At 37.8% G+C, this 18893-nt stretch overlaps 1 protein-coding gene across 1 annotated transcript; it reads left to right on the forward strand.

The window, feature by feature from the left end:
* The first annotated feature begins 6312 nt into the window (after window positions 1–6312).
* sdhc (succinate dehydrogenase complex, subunit C, integral membrane protein) lies at window positions 6313–18611 on the forward strand. The gene is made up of 6 exons (XM_026925414.3): window positions 6313–6413; window positions 7883–7933; window positions 8189–8290; window positions 13083–13144; window positions 14754–14917; window positions 18355–18611. Exons 1-6 carry the CDS (start codon window positions 6397–6399, stop codon window positions 18457–18459), a joined length of 501 nt encoding a protein of 166 aa, XP_026781215.1. The 5' UTR covers window positions 6313–6396; the 3' UTR covers window positions 18460–18611.
* Window positions 18612–18893: the final 282 nt, after the last annotated feature.

The following is an 18893-nucleotide window of genomic DNA, read 5'->3' on the forward strand; positions in this document are numbered from 1 at the left end:
TTATTATTATTATTAGGGGCCAAGCACCGAAGGTGAGTAGACACCTTATTGTTATTCTATGTTTTCTTCTTCTTCTTCTTCTTCTTTATGAGATTTGGCACCCTGATAGGGGAGGGTCTAAGGAACATTCTGAACAATTTTTAGCCAAGTGTTGCCAAAGCTCTAGGGCCAACATTGGGTCAAATTTGGGCCTAATTTGGAAGTACAATTATGGCCATAACTTTTGAACTATGTCCAAAATTTAAAAGCCTTAGATTCCCCAGGTTGAGACAAGTTCAATGCACCCTATGACGTCAATTTCCGCCTTATTAGATTTTCCGCCATCTTGGATTTTGTCAAAAACTGTTTTTTCACTACTCCTACTATAGATTTTGTCCAATCATCACCAAATTTGGCATCCATTATATTCAAACCAACTGGAAATTTGTCAAAGAATTTTGAATAATCCAAACAGTTTTCCCCTTAATGTGCCAACAAATCTGACAGCAAAGCCGATAAACCAGATGTGAGGCTATATCTCAGCAACAACCTTGCACACTGACACAAACCTTGGTAGACATCTTCATGACCATGCCCTGAGGCTATACAACAAATTTAATGCCACTTACTGGTCAAAAGTTACAATGAAATGCCTTACATGCTTCCACCTAAGTGCCATTTTACTACTTCTCCTCCAAATTTTGTCCAATCTTCACCAAATTTGGCTCACATCATTTTGAGACCAGTCTAAACAAAAGTTATCAGAGGAACTTTGGTATTCAAAACCGTTCTCCTATAACAGACTGGCAAACACGTCAAACGGGATGATAGGCTGTATCTCAGCAAGACATTTGCATATTGTCATGAGACTTCATGGCCTCGCCCTAATGTCCCCAAAAAGTTCAATGACTGTGCCACCTGTGGACAAAAACTATGACAACTTCCATAATTTTCCTAATTTTATTTTGTGCTAAATTCACAGTTCTACATTCTTAGTAACAGTACATTCCTATAACTTAGTACATTCCTATGACTCCCTAGGGTAAGCTGAAGTGAATCCTCATCAGCATCTGAATTTCAAGAGCACTTCCTGTTTGCCATTTTGAAATTCACTGAAACTTGTTTCATGCCTTACAAAAGTTATCAAATGATTTTTTTATATTGTATGTAGTTTTCCATATAGTTTTCCATATTTTCTATATGATATTTTATGTAGTTTTTCAATAATATGCATATTATGTTAACAAATTTGAAAGGGCCATAAAGGCCCTTTTCAATAAACAACATTGTTTATTGAAAGAAAACTTCCATACTAGCTGCCCTTTTGGAAAATACTGATAAATCATGGATAATTCTACTGATAACTTTTGAAGTTCTTTCCCTACAATTATAAATCTGCCACCCTTTGTTTTCCTTTGTTTTACCTTGCTGAAAGTGTATAAATTCGTAAGAATGGCCCATATTGCCTGTGTGCCATTTTGATCAGAAAGAGTTATTTTTTGCTACTACTCCACTCACTGCTGTCCAAACTTCACCAAATTGGAATTATGCGAATATGAAACTGTTACCGACAACAGTTACTAGCTGAATATTTTGTATTGGGTCCCCTGCTTTAGTGAAACAACAAGTTTTCTTTGTGACACCACACAAAACTTGGCAACAAGTTTTTCTTTGTGACACCACACTTGGTACATTTCTTTAGAACAATGTTTTGAGGGCTCAGTAACTTTTATTGCTACTAGGCCCTTTGGCAAAACAGGAAATGATGCAATTTGTTGACATATAAAGTAAACATATAAGGATGTCTGTTATTTTTACAAGCAACAAAGAGTGGTAGTGTGCATATAATACATATAATGTGGGTGCAAATGAGCATACTGGCTGGTAGTTAACATTTTTTTGTGGTTTTGTTGTTAAAAAATTTTTATGTGGTTTTGTTGTTGCTTGGGTTTGGTAGACAGTGAAATATTTGTAGTAAAATAGCATAGACATGCATTTGTACTATTAATCCTAGATAAGAGAAAGTGTGTTTTTCTCTCTGGAAGTTTAAGGAAAATGTTAATGACATTTCTGTTTAACTATTTAATGCAAGACAAATAATAAAATACACATACTTCAGGCATCACTATTGAGTTATGTATGAGGAAATTAAAGAACAGGCATAAAATCAACAGTGACTTCATAAAAAATACTACAGCAAACAAAAAATATTTATGCTATCAGTTTTAAATTTTAAGTATTAACAAATCAGTATACTAGATCAATCTGTTCTCGAGTAATGCGCTAACGAATACAACGGCAAACATGCCAAAATGGACATGAGGCTTTATCTCTGAAATGCTTTAGGCTATTCAGACCAAACTTAGTATATGTCATAGCCATCATAACTTGAGGGTATTTGCACAGTTTCGGAACAGAGCCACCTAGTGTTCAAGAGATATGAGAAAAGCATATTTTTGCTTGTAACTGAACGGTTTGTCCTAAAATTATGAATCTGGTGTCTTTACATTCTGTAGGGTATACCGAGTCAAACTATATGAAATTTTCCTAGGTTGGCCATTTTGGGTGTCAACCATTTTGAATTTAGTCATTAACTGCTGTATTTTACGAATGACTTGGCATATTGTTATGAAATTCAATATGTGCTATTGGCACTATGCCCTAAAAGCATTCAAAGAGTTTCAGGACAGCACCACCTTGTGGTCAAAAATTATAACAAAATTTCAAAAAAACACTAATAACTTTTGATTACTTTTGCCTATTGTCATGCGACTGGTTTTGATGGTTTCCTTTGGTCATTTCGAGAGCAATGATAGCAAATATGCCATGGTAGCCTGAACTTGCTGTCTGCCATTTTGAAATGCTTTTTCAGAACTCCTCCTAGCTTGTTCTTCCAATTTTCACAAAAATCGAATCACATCATCTGTGAGCACGCCAAAATGGACGTGAGGCTATATCTCCGTAACGCTTTAGCGAATTCAGACCAAATTTAGTATATGTCAAACCCATCATGATTTGAGGTTACCTGTACAGTTTCAGAATAGCACTGCCTAGTGCTCACCAATTGTGTAAAAGGAATATTTTGCTCTTCGAAACTTTCCTCTCATTTTCCCCAAAATCGACTCAGATCATCTTCAGTACATGCAAGCAGTAACTTATGGATTTCGTGTTGATAGACCAAACCGAACTGTCAGTCCGAAACCAGTGATATATTTTTCCACAGTAGGTCATTTTGTCTGTCTGCCATTTTGAGTCATATCAAAAACCTACTTTTTTCTGAGTCCTCCTAGACTATTTATCCAATCTTCACCAAATTTCACATAGATCATCATAGAGTATACTGACAAAAAATCTTTCTGATATCTCAAACCGTTTCCATATGATGCATTGAAATAAATGCTGTGTAGTTTTTTATGCAATATCTTGGGCAACTCTACTGCCTATTGCATTGAAACTTGTTATGTAAAGCGTGATCATGCTTTGATACTTGCTTATCTCCTTAATTTACCTCTGTTGTGCTTGGCCCCATAACTGCTGTTTGTAGCTATATTTATTATTATATTATTATATTATATTATTATTATATTTATTGTTGTTGTTATAAAGATTAATTTTCAACATTTAGTCTAACATGCAAAATAAGAAGAGTGCTTGTGTGACTGGACCACTGGAGGCTAAGCAGCTGTTTAATGTGGGACTAGCCCGTGGCATCGAATACTAATTAATGTCCCAAAAACTAACAAATTTGTTGTCTCTAGTGAGGGTGCACTGTTAAAATATTCCCATTGAAGTATATCAGAATGAACATACCATAAAGCTTCTTATATTTGTTCAGTAACAAGTTTTTTTTGTTTTGTTTTGTTGTTTTTTTTTTGCTTGCCCCATGAGCTGCAACCTGAGACAAAAAGCATTTGACATTACTTTCAGAAAAAACCTTTTTAACTTTACAAAGCACTCCTCTGTGATGAAAAAACTACTGGCAGCAGTGTTTTTTAAAAGTGGCCGCATTTCATCTGCCTTGAGGCTACTTTCCATGGGATTACATGTAAAACGTGTGCTGCCATTGGTGAAAAAAAAAACACCTAATGTGAAAGCAGCCTAATTAACTGTACTGAATACCTACAAAATGTAGGTTCAACTGATGTTCTAATTAAATCACAATCTTATTTGCTGTAAATGTGACCATCTGCAGGCATGATGGAGGTTAGGTTAAATACCATCAAAATGAATATTAAGATTGGTATGATGAATAAGAAGATGGTGTCTCTCTATCAATTCAAATTTATTTGTATAGCCCTTTTAACAATGGACTGGCAGTGCTCTAGTACATAGCATCCTGGCTGGTCTGGAAAATATAGTGCTAGTCCACCTTCACCGTATTGAGTATTTTTACACATGTCTTACATTGGTCGCACATTTTGTAGTTCTGTCATGCAATGAGTCAGAGATGGATGCAAGTGCAGGGTAGCCTTTTATTAAAAAGACACTGGCGAACAATTCCAAAACGTGAGGCAAGGATCATAAACGTGGAACAGGCAGAAGGTCGCCCAATCAGCAAACAGAACAATGTAGGCAAAAACCAAAATACCAAAAAAAAAAAACAGGCAGTGAGGCAAGATCAAAAAATCAAAATAGCAATATAAAGATACAAGGCTTGGTACGTCAGGTAAAGGCACACTGAGCATTACTTTGCACAGAACAAAGGAACATGAGGGCTTAAATACAAAGACTAATCAAGGGGCAAACTGAAAACAGGTAAAAGTAATCATAACACACTAGGGAGACAACCAATGACAAGACATTGGAGGATACAAGACATGAACCAAAACAAAATGCACATGGCAACGTAAACAAACATGACAGCCTGGAAGTAGGCGCCAAAGAGATGAGAGCTGCGATGTATGCTGAGGGCCGCAGCATGCAGCACTCGGCACGAGGGGGAAATACGTGACAAGTTCTATGTACCTTGACACAAGGGGGATCTCCTCAATATTAGGCAGGTGGTTTTAATGTTATGGCTGATCGGTGTATTATACATGCCTTAAACTGTGACCAGTTGTACATTTCTCATTGTTCCATGCCTTCTCTATTAGCTTCAATGTAGTTACTAAACACTTCATAGTAGTTACTGAATTAAGATGAATAATAAAACAGGATTAGGAGGATTAGCATGCACGGATTAAGACCACACGAGGCCCTGGGGCTATGTTTTGAGATGTCATGTTCTGCTATTTCTAACAATGTTTTATATGATTTTATTTTAGGGTAAAGCTGTTTGACAATACAGAATGATTAAAACAGCAAATTCGTGCCATCACTGCTCTTACTGCTGTGTGACATGCACTCAAAATCGAGCGTGTCTCACTTCTCAGCTGAATTATACAGCTCACACAGTGATTTTATGTAGTATAGTTCCTCTCTTGAAATTAAACCCTGCCAAGACGCAACACGTTTCTAGATCATTTTTAGATGAGAGTCTGACTTGCATCAGGCGCAGCAGAGAGATGTTGATTTTAACCAGTGTTTCAACACTGTGAGATGAAACAGCGTGGTACAGTGGCATTTGCAGAACACTGTGCTCACAGCAGATCCGCTCCTGCAGCAAGTTCTACATAGTGTGAAAATGTTCAGTAGTAATGAACTACCATCCATTTCGATATTTTAATTATTTTATAGTTCTCGCAGTCTGAACAAAACAAAGCAGCGGGCTGTTTTTGGCAGGGGGGCTTGAGTTTGACATGTGCTTTAAAGCATCATACCATCATCCTTACGAGAGGGGAAACCTTTGACAATCCATATCAATAAACCTTGACACATTCCAGGGACATGCTCGTCGTGTGCTTAAGTCTCTCCTGTCCAATAGCAGACTGCATACACTTAAAAATATTTTGCAGATTGCCTGAAATTATTCAAAAAAAATCTCACTATGAGCAGACAGCAGATCAATGTCAGTATGTGGACACTTTGTGGTTCTTTGTTTGTATTCTTGCTTTCTCACGCTATAATTAGGCTACTTCTTGCTTGTCAGTTATGCATTGACATGAATGACAGCCAACCAGGGGCCCCCTTTGAGCTCAGGCCCGGCTTTTGCCCCACCTAGCCTCTATTATAATCCGGGTCTAAGAATTAGAATGCAGTAGGCTCATACAGTAACATCCAGGTTCTTATTAAAGACCGAAACGTTATCATATAAAACGGCACTGTCCTATAGATGTGCTTATGGTTGCACTTTTCTCAAATAAAGAGATTTTCCTATATGGCCCACTGCAAATGGCACCATCATACAGATCATGCGACATTTTACAGGTTACTTGAAAATTATATAAGGATCAGCGTGACGGCGCATAGCTGCTTGAAATCTGCGTTCTTCGATCCCACCCCTACATCCGCGTACGTCACTTCCTTATCTCGGAGAACATGGCGTTACTTCTAAGGTCAGTGCACAGTGACTTCTTGCTTAACAATTAGTATTGTCTGGATTAGCAAGTTTTAAACACACAACAACGCTATCTTAATGTTTATGTTAATTGCCAGTGAGACTTAGAGGCGCTTCGTGGTGTTGCGATTGCGTGTAAAGATTATCTTCGCTCGCATTAGCTGTGAGCTAGCTACATAGATAGGGTTTTATTAATGTTTAATTATTAATGAATTATTACAGTAGTGTGTTGGATTATTAGCTGGCGGGTTTGTGTGAAACGGGTCTGTTTTAATGTTGGTATCTGTGGGCAAGCTTCTTCAGATACTCATAACTCTTCTCTAGCTTGCTCAAGATGACATTCGCCAATTGAAAACCACTGAGAGGTTGAAAGATTCAGTTGTTCCACTTTTGTTTTCTTGAAAAGTTCACGGAACTGATTCCTTTAAACATATCGAAGAGCTGATGGCATTTGGCTCATCAGGCTACACTCGTTGATTCATATTGACACTGACATTAACTTTAGTCTCTCCTTTGTACCCTTCGTGCACAATCACTAACCGATCCCTAGGTCCCAGATAAGGCTATTACTTAAGAAATTGTAATGTCAGTGACTATTCAAGGATTAGAATTAAAAATGGGAAATAAAGTTTGGTACATTTATGGTACTAACAAACCTGTCGGAGATGTATCCTCTGGACGAGAGATCAATAGCAGATGAAAGAAATTGTGAGATTCCTCTGGTTTAATTTTTTAAAAAGTGCATGATTCCAGGAAAGTAGACTGCAAATGCACTCTGCATCAGACATTTCAGACATTTCAGGTGGTCATTATGGTGCACTAGGTGCCAAGATGGAAAGAGTGTGAGACAGAAAGTAACCTATGTGATGCTGCACAGTCATCAGAAAAAAGAAACTGCATAAAAGCTTTTAAGATTAAATGTGTCATTTGGGAGTTTGCAGGTAATCCATAAGCCAAAGCTAAACCTGCTTCTAGTGACTCAATCTGTAGTAGAAATAAGGAGATGCATAAGCCCATATTGTCAATGAAAATAACAGAAGAGCTTGCACATCCAAAAAGTAAAGGCACAAACAATCCAAATATATCCATCTAATAATGTAAATGTTTTAGGGTTACTTTAACATCAGTACAACTGAATCCAAACAACTGAATATAAAAAAGACACAATCAAAAAATTACTTTATTAGCTGATAGCAGATATTTCAAACTAATAATGTGCTTTAGAATATTTTTTTCTAATAAATATAATTTAGATTTTTGTTTTTATTCCTTTTACTGGTTTTTAGGTCTGATTGAGTGCCTTCCTTGTTCATAATGAGTTATGGTAGCTCTACTTTGAAAAAACTGGATAAGAAAGAATGAAAAATAAAATTTTAATAAAGCAAGTTCAAATAGTGCAACTAGAGTCTGTCTGATTTTGACCTATTCACTGATATCGTTGCATCCTTTAACTTCTTTGTATTTTAGGATGGTGGCCCGGCAGGGTCTGTGTTCATCGCGGACACAACTCTGTAGGCAGTAAGTATTGTGTGCGTGTGTATGTGCTAGTGGGCCCTATTTATTGTTTCTGGAAAACTTAATAGGATTACTTTGAAATAAGATAAATGTGCTGTCTGCTAAGTGCCAAAAGTTTAAAAAAAAAAAAAAAAAAGAGAGAAATTAAGAAAATACCCCACTAAATGTTTTGTAACAGTGTGTTTAGCATCATTTATATCACCAAGGAATTTATGAAGGGTCACATCAACATATATTGTTTTTGTTGTATTTGAGCAGTGCTGTTCCCATGGGAACCTCAGCAAAAGAGGAGATGGACAAATTCTGGGCCAAAAACTCTCGACTCAACAGACCTCTTTCTCCTCATATAACCATTTATAGGTAAGGTGTGTGAGTGCAAGGCCATAAGTCTGAATACTGATACTCTTAACAGGATGAGAGAATCGTATCAACAGAATGCTCCAAGCTGAGAACACCAGGCCAATTTGAGCTTGATGGCATAACCTGAAAAAGGATTTAGTAACATTTTGTTGGACACATGTATCTTCATTTTTATTGTAAAGCATCTGTCAAAAAATGTTACAAAATATCAGATTTTCAAATATCAGTCTAGTGCTGTGTGTCAGATCACATAATAATTGGCAGTAGCATCTAGAAACAGCTTGTCTACAATGGTGGAAAATGCAAGTGGGAAAGACTGAGCAGAACATTTCTCTAAAGCATATTTCTAGGGGCATGGTACCCCTGGTATGTAGGATAAAATTTAGATTTGTGTGCCCTTGAATACTGTGGTTGCTGCTTCACACTTAGTTAAAAAAAATAGAGTAATTAGTATAGATGGATTGCAAGTGGCGTATTAGTGGTACAGTGGGTGGAACTGGATAATTACCTAGACTACCTAGTCTACTGTGAATCCTGGAGAAAATCTTGTCAGAGGCCCTGTTCAAACCTGGTATAAACATCCGTCTCATGTGGTCCAATTACAAGTGGACAGATGAGATGGATAGCTCACACTTGGTATTTGTCTCAAATACATCTCCACTGGACCATTTGTGATTGCATTTCCTCATTAGGAAGTTTGCCAGATCTGACAAAAACAACCTAATGTAATGTAAAATTACTTGTAATAATTAGTAGCATCATTTATTGTTTATTAATGAAGCAGTAATAAAAATATGCCATTTCATTAGTTATTTCACCAAGGTGCTAAAGTTGTCAAGTAATTACATATATTGTCATAAATAAAGAACAGCTGTAGAATATGAATAGACCAGTTCCCTGACACAAATAGTCTGAAATCATACAGCAGAGGAGCTTATGCTGAGAATAGTAACAAGCATGCATGTGAGAGGGGACTGTGCGTGGGCATATTAAAAAAATAAAAATAAAAAAATAAAAAAGCCTAAGCCTCAGACAAAAAAATTAATCCATTACGTGCAACAATGGCTGGACAGATGGTTTAAAAGTAGCTTGAATGTAGTGAGCAACAATGGCAATTAGGCCATCTGATGGTGATGTTTGGGATGCATTGCCATTCACATGACAAATGTCATGTGACCACATGCATCCTAGAACACCTCCACAAGTGGTTATCACACTTCAAAACACCTTTGACTCCCTTCACATTTGTATTTAGTACAGTCCGTTTGTGATTGGAATCTGCCTAGACAGATGTTAATACCAGGTGAGTCCAGCCACGCTACTAATTCCTGTTCCTTTCACAGCATTTAAAAAATGAAGTAAAACTACTCACTATGGCCATGCAAAATCTCCTGCTCCAAAATCACTGTATGCAACATACACTCTGGAACAAAGAGGCAGAGTGTGTGGCAAAGAAGTCACTTCAGTTTCTGTGGGTGGGATAAAGCAAGTAGATGACAAACATATCCCTATTTCAAATTCATTTATGGAATTATCTGCTGATGCCTACTTACAATGTACAGTCAGCCCATAAATATTTGTACATTGACAAATGTTTTGTTATTTTAGCTGTCTACTACAGTATATTAGTCTTTAAATTAAATAATGAACATGAACTCAAAATGAAGACTTTCAGCTTTAATTTGAGGGTAAGTACATCCTAATTAGGTGAATGGTGTAGGAAATACAGCACTTTTTATATATTTTTATATGACAAATGGCTGTTCAGCTGTTGTGTTCACACCAAGTGTGTGTTATTACATCATAATTTCACTTACAGGTAAAAGGTCTAGAGTTGATTTCATGTGTGGCTTTTGCATTTGGAATATGTTGCTGTTAACTCTCAATATGAGCCTAAAGAGATGTCACTGTCAGAGGAGCAGGCAGTGAAAAATTTTGCTGAAAAGTAAAATATTCTTTCCCTGGCAAAGAAAAACCCCTCAAGGAGATAGGTGTATCTCTGTCAAAGTCAACAGTTAAGAGAAGACTTCACCAGAATTAGGGTTTACCACATGATCTAAACAATTGCTAAGCCTCAAAAACAGGAAGACCAGATTAGAGTTTGCCAAAAATATACATAAAAAAAGCCCATGCAGCTCTGGAACAACATCCTATGGACAGAGGTACCAGAGGAGTATCGAGAAAGGAAAGGACTGCTCGTGATCCAAAATGTAACACCTCATCTTATGGCATGGGCATGTATGGATGCCAATGGAAGTGGTTCCCTTATATTTATTGATGATGTGACTGCTGACAAAAGCCAGAGGAGGAACTCTGAAGAGTATAGAGCTGTTATCTGCTCAGATTCAGCCACATACTTCGAAACTCATTGGATGGCACTTCACAGTGCAGATGGACAGTGACCTGAAGCATACTTCAAAAGCAACCCAAGATATTTTTAAAGGGAAATTCCTGCATAAAACTAGAATTTAGTACATATTTTTGTTATGATATGCATTATTCTTTCACATGGCATTGTATTACTTAGTGTCTGCGTTTTAACAGAATTCATGATTTCTTTTTATGATTGGTTTCCTGTTTTCCACATGCACTGTTTCAGCATGCATTGTGCAAAAATCGTAATTCATCATCTGTAGTCCCTACTTGATGAACCAATCTGAACCACTGAGTGAGACATGTCACTCTGACACGTAACTCTGACATGTCATTCTGACATTTATAAAACTGGAAGAGCCTGCCTCACTTGTACACAAGTTCATAAGTATATTTGTTTTTCTGCATACTATCAGACTCAGATTCAGACTTTTTTTTTTCCATGCCAACAGAAGATAGTTGAAGTTTCTTTTTTAAAAGAAAGTGGTCTCTGTATCACAAAAACAGTATAGATATTTGCAGTGTATTCAGAAACTATTCAGACCCCTTTTTTCACATTTGTTATGTTGCAGCATTATGCTAAAATGATGTAATTTTTTTTCACATCAGTCTACACTCCATACCCCATAATGACAAAGCAAAAACCAGATTAGTGATAACTTTGCAAATTTATTAAAATGAAAATACCGACATATCACAGTGATTCAGACCCTTTGCTGGGACACTAGAAATTTAGCTCAGGTGCATTCCATTTTTGTGGATCATCTTTGAGCTGTTTCTACACTTTGATTGGAGTCCTCCTGTGGCAAATTCAATTCATTGGACATGATTTGGAAAGGCACACACCTGTGTATGTAAGGTCTAACAGTTGAAAATGCATATCAGAGCAAAAACCAAGCTATGAGGTCTAAGGAACTGCCTGCAGAGCTCAGAGACAGGTTGGTGTCGAGGCACAGATCTGGGGAAGACTACAAAAAAATTCTGCTTCATTGAATGTTCCCAAGAGCACAGGGGCCTCCATAATTCCTAAATGGAAGAAGATTGGAACAACCAGGACTCCCACCAGGAGATCATGTGTGGATATGGGAGAAACTTGCAGAAGGTCAACCATCACTGCAGCAGTCCACCGATCTGGGCTTTATGGCAGAGTGGTCAGACAGAATCCTTTCCACTTGGAATTTGCAAAAAAAAAAAAAAAAAGCACCTAAAGGACATTCAGACTGTGAGAAACAAGAGTCAAGATTGTTTATTACAAAGCAGAAAGCAGAGAGGTTTTTTTTTTTTTTTTTTTTTTGCTTTTTTTTTTTTTGCACACTCAACTGGCAAAAGAAGCCCAGCTGAAAGAAGCCCACCAAAAGAAGCCCATCGAAAAATTATGGATATTTACGAGTGTGCAGCTAGCACATAAAAACGGGAGAAGAAAGGGAATTGTTACTGGGTCTTTCACTGAAAATGCTAAATAGCATCAGTATTTAGTACAAAACAGAGAGCAGAGAAGCTCCATGCCTGGAAAAAGGAGACAAACTGAGATAGGACTGCTAGTTATTTACTGCTAGGAAATGCTTGTCTACACCTATGTAACTACTAGGAAGATGGTTAATAGCCAACACAGAGGTAACTAACCATGTAACATTGCTGGCTAACATTATGGTAGCTACTTGTTTTGTTGCTAACTTCAGTTATCTGTCTCAGTGTAATTTTGAAAGACCTTCATTTGCTATCTGCTTGCCTGCTGTTGCATTTTTCACTTCTTCTTCTGTATATTCTGACCACTGGTTAGAAAATAAAACTAAAAGAGTCCAAAAATAAAGTTGTAATATTTTGAGAATAATGTCATAATATGAGAAAAAGTTGCAACATTGCAGTGGTTACCTTCAAGGCTGTCGATGGTTACATCAGTGGCATAACAACTGTAACTCCGTCACGCTCAGCAATTGAGCCCCCAATGAGTTATGGCATATGCACTCACCATAAGGCTTAAGTTTATCATACAAATCCATATGCAATAATTAATTGGGGGCTTGATGTTGAGCGCACCAGAGTTGCACTCCTATGGGATTGTACACTTAAATTATGTGCTTAATATTTGACTATTTGGGTTATGTTTGTAAAACAAATCTATACTGAGGAGATCAGTAGACTTTTTTTTTTAAACTGTTAAAGGGGTTCCTGGCTACAAAAAGTTTTCGAACTGCTGATTTTCATAATGCAATCTTCCTATCTACATTCCACCTCCTCATAACTTTTGACAGCCTGAAAGTATTTCTGGCATTTAATTTTCAGCTTTCCATCCATGACATATAAAGCAATTACAGCCCTGTTAAGCTTTTTGTCATATGAATTATGTGTGGAAGAGATTTTGTCGTTATGGTGACTACATGCCAGGAGCTAGTGTTACTATGGTAACTGTGCCTTGCAGGTGGTCAGTCCCCATGATGATGTCAATCACTCACAGAGGAACAGGCGTAGGGCTCAGTGCAGGTAACACACACACACACACACACACACACACACACACACAGAGTCAGGCCCATAAGTATTTAGACAGTGATGCAATTTTTGTAATTTTGCTTGTGTACACCACCAAAATGGATTTGAAATGAAACAATCAAGATGTGATTGAAGTGTAGTCATTCAGCTTTAATTCAAGGGGTTTAACAAAAAATATTGCATGTTTAGGAATTACAGCCATTTTTGACATAGTCCCTCCATTTTCACAGGCTCAAAAGTAATTGGACAATTGACTGATACGCAGTTTCATGGCCAGATTTGGCCGGTTTCCTCCTTATTTCATGACAAATTAAGGAGATAAAAGGTCTAGAGTTGATTCCAAGCATTGAATTTGCATTTGGTAGCTGTTCATGGGAACTCTCAATATGCAGTCCAAAGAGGTGCAAGTGAAAGTGAAAGAGGCCATCATTAGGCTGAAAAAACAAAACAGACAGCAGAAACTTTAGGAGTGGCCAAATCAACAATCTGGTACATCCTTAAAAAGAAGGAATGCATTGACGATCTCAGCAACACCTGGGTCACTGGTGTTTATTGATGATGTGACTGCTGATAGAAGTAGCAGGATGAATTCTGTAGTGTTTAGAGCTATAGTTTTTGCTCAGATTCAGTCAAATGCTGCAAAACTGATAGGACAGCGCTTCACAGTACTGATGGATAATGACCTAAAACATACCATGAAAGCAACCCAAGGGCTTCCTAAGGCAAAGAAATTAAATGTCCAGTGACCTCAACCCAATTCAGCATGCTTTTCACTTACTGAAGACAAAACTGAAGGCAGAAAGACCCACAAACAAGCAGCAAATGAAGGCAGATGCAGTAAAGGCCTAGCAAAGCACCTCAAGGGAGGAAACTCATTATTTGGTAATGTCCATGGGTTCCAATCTTCAGGCAGTCATTGACTGCAAAGGATTTGCTTCCAAGTATTAAAAATAATTTTAATATTTTATGATTGTTGGTTTGTCCAATTAGTGTTGAGCCTGTGAAACTGGAGGAACTCTGGGGGGAAAAAATGGCTGTAATTCCAAAGTGGTTAATGCCATATTTTTGTTAAACCCTTTGAAGTAAAGCTGAAAGTCTACACTTCAATCACATCTTGTTTGCTTCATTTCAAATCCATTGTGGTGGTATACAGAGGCAATATTACAAAAATTGTGTCACTGTCCAAATACTTATGGACGTGACTGTACAAACAGTCCTCTAATCAATAAGATAGGAAATATTTCATTTTATTTGTCACACTAATGAACTATAATTACATCAAGAAAATTCTTCTTGGCTTTTTTTAGTACACGTTCACTAAACATTTCTCTGGTTTAAACTGACAGTTAATCAGTCACTGATGGCACTGCCAAGCCAGGCTCTGCCATCTGGCTAGGCTGAAAATGTATCTTCTTGACTGGTTTTATTTCAAATCAAGAAGTTAGTGTTCGCTAATTGTTTGTCTGGAGTTTTCAGTTGAACCAATTAACGTTAAGAAGGTGACTATTACTGCTTAGTGTGGTGTAATTTTGTTCAGTGTTCACAGTATTATTGCTGTGTAAATAATCTAAGTGGATGTGATATTTCTTATTTTGGTCAGGTATTTCTGCTTTTGCGGTTGCTGCACTAGTGTTGCCGGGCAGTTTTCCTTACTACCTGGACCTGGTCCACTCCTCCTCCATGGGTCCAGCTCTCATCACCACAGCCAAATTCGCCCTGTCCTTCCCAGTGGCCTACCACACTTACAATGGCATTCGCCACCTGGTAAACACATACGCAACATTACAACAACCAAAGTCACCCTACCACAGCAGCTGCTTTGCTGGACATATAAAACATTTATATTTGACTTGAATGCAGGTGTTCCTAGACATATATAGCAGCAGTGATTCTGTAAAATGTCAACTTTTTCAGCCTTTTTTTTTTTTGTTTTTTTTTTGAACTATTAGTAGTGCATGCTGGACTGATGGTGTCCATGGCACCCGCCATACCAGTTGTCACCCCCACTTCAAGTCAAGTCAATTGGCTTTGTCATTTCAACCATATACAGCTAGTTATTACACAGTGAAACAAAACAATGTTCCTCCAGGACCATGGTTTTACATAAAACAACACAGAGCCACAAGATCTCTTCCACCCTCGATACCCCGACTGAGGTGAGACTTTTGAGCAAGGCACCGAACCCCCAACTGCTCCATGGGAGCCGCAGCAAAAAAGGCTGCCCACTGCTCCGGGTGTGTGTTCACGGTGTGTGTGTGTGCTCTGGGTTAAATGCAGAGCACAAATTCCGAGTATAGGTCATCATACTTGGCCACAAGTCACTTCACTTCACTTCAGTAGTGCAAAAGAGTAACAGTATAATATGCTGCTGTAAATTTAAACATAACATACTATGACATAGTATTCAGCAGATAAGCTATATATGGACACAGCAGCCAGGCAGAGAGTATAGTAGACAAAAAAACTATATACAGTTAATACAGAGATGTGCAAAAATTGCAAAGAGAGTGGGATGGTGTTCAGTTGAGTGTGTGTGTGTTTGTTGTCAGTCCAGTCTCTGAGTATTGAGGAGTCTGGTGGCTTGGGGGAAGAAACTGTTACACAGTCTGGCCGTGAGGGCCTGAATGCTTCGGCACTGCTTGCCAGACGGCAGGAGGGTGAAGAGTTGTGTGAGGGGTGCGTGGGGTCATTTGCAATGCTGGTGGCTTTGTGGATGCAGGATGTCTTGTAAATGACTGTGCTGGAGGGAAGAGAAACCCCAATGATCTTCTCAGCTGTCCTCACTATCCGCTGCAGGGTCTTGCAATCTGAGACAGTGCGATTTTCAAACCAGGCAGTGATGCAGCTGCTCAGGATGCTCTCGATAGTCCCTCTGTAGAACATGGTGAGGATGGGGGTGGTGGGAGATGGGCTGTCCTCAGCCTATGCAGAAAGTAGAGACACTGCTGGGCTTTCTTGGTTATGGAGCTGGTGTTGAGGGACCAGGTGAGGTTCTCCGCCAGGTGAACACCAAGGAATTAGGTGCTCTTGACGATCTCCGCAGAGGAGCCACCGATGTTCAGCAGAGAGTGGTCACTCCATGCTTTCCTGAAGTCAACAACCATCTCTTTAGTTTACACTTCCTTTGCAGTTATGAAACTTTTTTCCGTGTTACTTAGATGCTTGTCCAGGCAGTCTCAATTAACATTACTATTCCACCCAATTAAACACACACACTGCTGAATATTTGATCACCACTCATGCACAGAATACAAGAATAACCTACACAACACACAACTGATAGACAACATCTATCAATGTAAACATAAAGGTACACTTACTGAAAAAACATTGTGCTGTCCAGCAGTGTACAACATGCCATCATGGGGAGATATATGCTTTATCCTTCTACTATTTTATCTCCTTACAGATCTGAATAGAAGGGGAACAGGACTCTCACTGGGGAAAAAATGGTCTAATTAACCAATTTTTAATTTCATTTGGAGATGGGCACATGGATTTTAGCTTCTGCCAGTATTTTTTTGTATAATAAAATTTCAATAGGTTATAAAGTGAAAAAAAAAACAAAGTTTGTCAGATCTCGATGAGCTTCACTGGCAAAGCTGTTAATGAAATTGAAAATATGCAAAGTGGATCAAGATCCATGTGTCTTAATGGCAAAATTCCTGTCATGTTTTCCCTACTATTATGACTTCTTTTCTGTAGATACCAGAGAGGTCTGTTGGTGTTCCACCTGTAATGGAATCTTTGCAGGGATGTAACATACACTGCACCTGGAGTGCTTCGTGGAGATCTGCAATACTTTTATACAACAGTGTTTTATATAATTACATGCATTTGTACATACATACATCATTAGTCTATGCAAGTGTGATAACCAAATATAACCCCCCTTTTAAATGAGTAGAAGTTTGTTCTGGCTTGTAATTGTTTGCTTCACAAGTAATCAGAATGGTATGGGTTTCTCTACAGTTTCATGTACCAATGAGAGTGTAGGGGAGTAGTAACAATTTCATTGGTTGAAACCCAAAGCCTATTGTTATTGGTTAATGGTTTATGGCAGTGTTTCTGCATTGAAAATCTCAGAATACGGAAGCCTGAATGCTTCAGCCTGAAAGGCATATTAGTAAGCAAGATGAATTTGAGCTGGAGTACACTTTTGCTGGGAGAGCAGCATAATTTCTGATGTATATATACTGTTCAGTGTGTGAGCAAAGACAATTGCTTCATGAGCAGGTTAAATTAGTGTTCATGTTTGTTTTTGTATGAGAGGAGAAGGAATCCTACTGACATTAAACTATTGTGCTCTCAACTTTTGGCAATAAAATAACCCCATATGCAAACTGCATGCACAATCAACACACTTGTCTCATACCACAGTGAGTAAATTGTTTCCTTTATCTTCAGACACCATCATATTCTGTAAGCTATAAAAAAAGGAACACAATGATATTGCATATAATTGTGCAATTGATTGGAAATTTACTTTTGTTTTAGCAAAACATTTGCTGTGCTAACAAATCAGGCAGGAGATTTTATATAGGATCACAGTAATGTTGCTTAAAAAAAACACAGTGACAGTGAGAGTGAACACATTGTTAGACTTTGAATTTGAGAAACGTGTTTGTCACAAATGAACCCTAGACTTCCAAGTTCAAACTAGAATATCCCCAGGAAGAAATCCATCAATATTGCTGATGAACCGCAGCAGACTCACCTGTGACCCCTCAGAACATAGAGATGTTGTATTGTAGCTGCGGTAAATGATAAATGATGCTGTGGGAAATGGACTGTACCAAAGCAAAGAACTTTTATCTGTTGCTTCTATGTCTCAGAACACATCATTTACCATTCTGGGAGGTTTATGTAGTTATCTAGCTACTGTAATTGTCAACAAATTCAAATGTTCACAAGTGTTTACACATCTGGGCATTTTCTACACCCACAACACAGTTGCAGTTATAAATACTTGAGGTGATAATATAATTCCAGTTTTATTTATGTATATTTAACATTGCAAATTGTTACCTGTTCTGCTGGTTTGTGAAAGTGTCTGTATACAAATGCCATTACTTAGACAGACTATGTTTAAGGGAGCTATATGGTGATTTCAGTATGCAGTTTGCATGGTCTTAAATGGGGGTCTTAAAATTACATTTTAATTTATATTCTCGTCCTTTTTTTTTTTTTTTTGCTTTCAGATGTGGGATGTCGGGAAGGGCTTTAAGATCCCTGAGGTCTACCGTTCTGGCTACATTGTCATCGCTCTGTCCATTTTCACCTCAGTCGCCTTGACTGTACTCTGAACCTGATGTAGTAAAGAACAAGAAAATTTGTAAAATTTGCAAATTTGTAGAGGAGCAGAAACAGGAGTATGAGATGTCTTTGTTTTTGTTTATGTCTGTCTTTAGTGCCCCTTGTGGCCCTGACTTATTAATAAAGTAAATTAAGAGATAAATCTGTTGTATGCTTTTGTTTAGACCTCAAGAATACATTGTTCATTGTAGTGATTTACTTGTGTTTTTAACCAGTGGTAAGGTATGGCCACAATATTTGCTAGCCATATTCTGAAACTTTCATTTCTGTAATTCCTTTGAATTAATACGTCAGTAAGTCACACCCTGTCTGATCCCTGAATGTTAGGAAATGTTAACAAATCATTGAAGTAAATGTTCAGTTTACTACTGAAAGCAGACCTAGACATTCACTCTGGGAGGGGAATGTGGTGATGGTGGTTAAA

Source organism: Pangasianodon hypophthalmus, chromosome 21, assembly GCF_027358585.1.
Source record: "Pangasianodon hypophthalmus isolate fPanHyp1 chromosome 21, fPanHyp1.pri, whole genome shotgun sequence".
In the NCBI taxonomy this organism is placed as follows: domain Eukaryota; kingdom Metazoa; phylum Chordata; class Actinopteri; order Siluriformes; family Pangasiidae; genus Pangasianodon; species Pangasianodon hypophthalmus.

Bases quoted from the DNA above. Each gene is read 5' to 3' on its own strand.
- sdhc (XM_026925414.3), top strand. The intron at 13,145-14,753 runs GTAACACACACA...TATTTTGGTCAG, and splicing joins AGGCGTAGGGCTCAGTGCAG to GTATTTCTGCTTTTGCGGTT. The intron at 14,918-18,354 runs GTAAACACATAC...TTTTGCTTTCAG, and splicing joins ACAATGGCATTCGCCACCTG to ATGTGGGATGTCGGGAAGGG.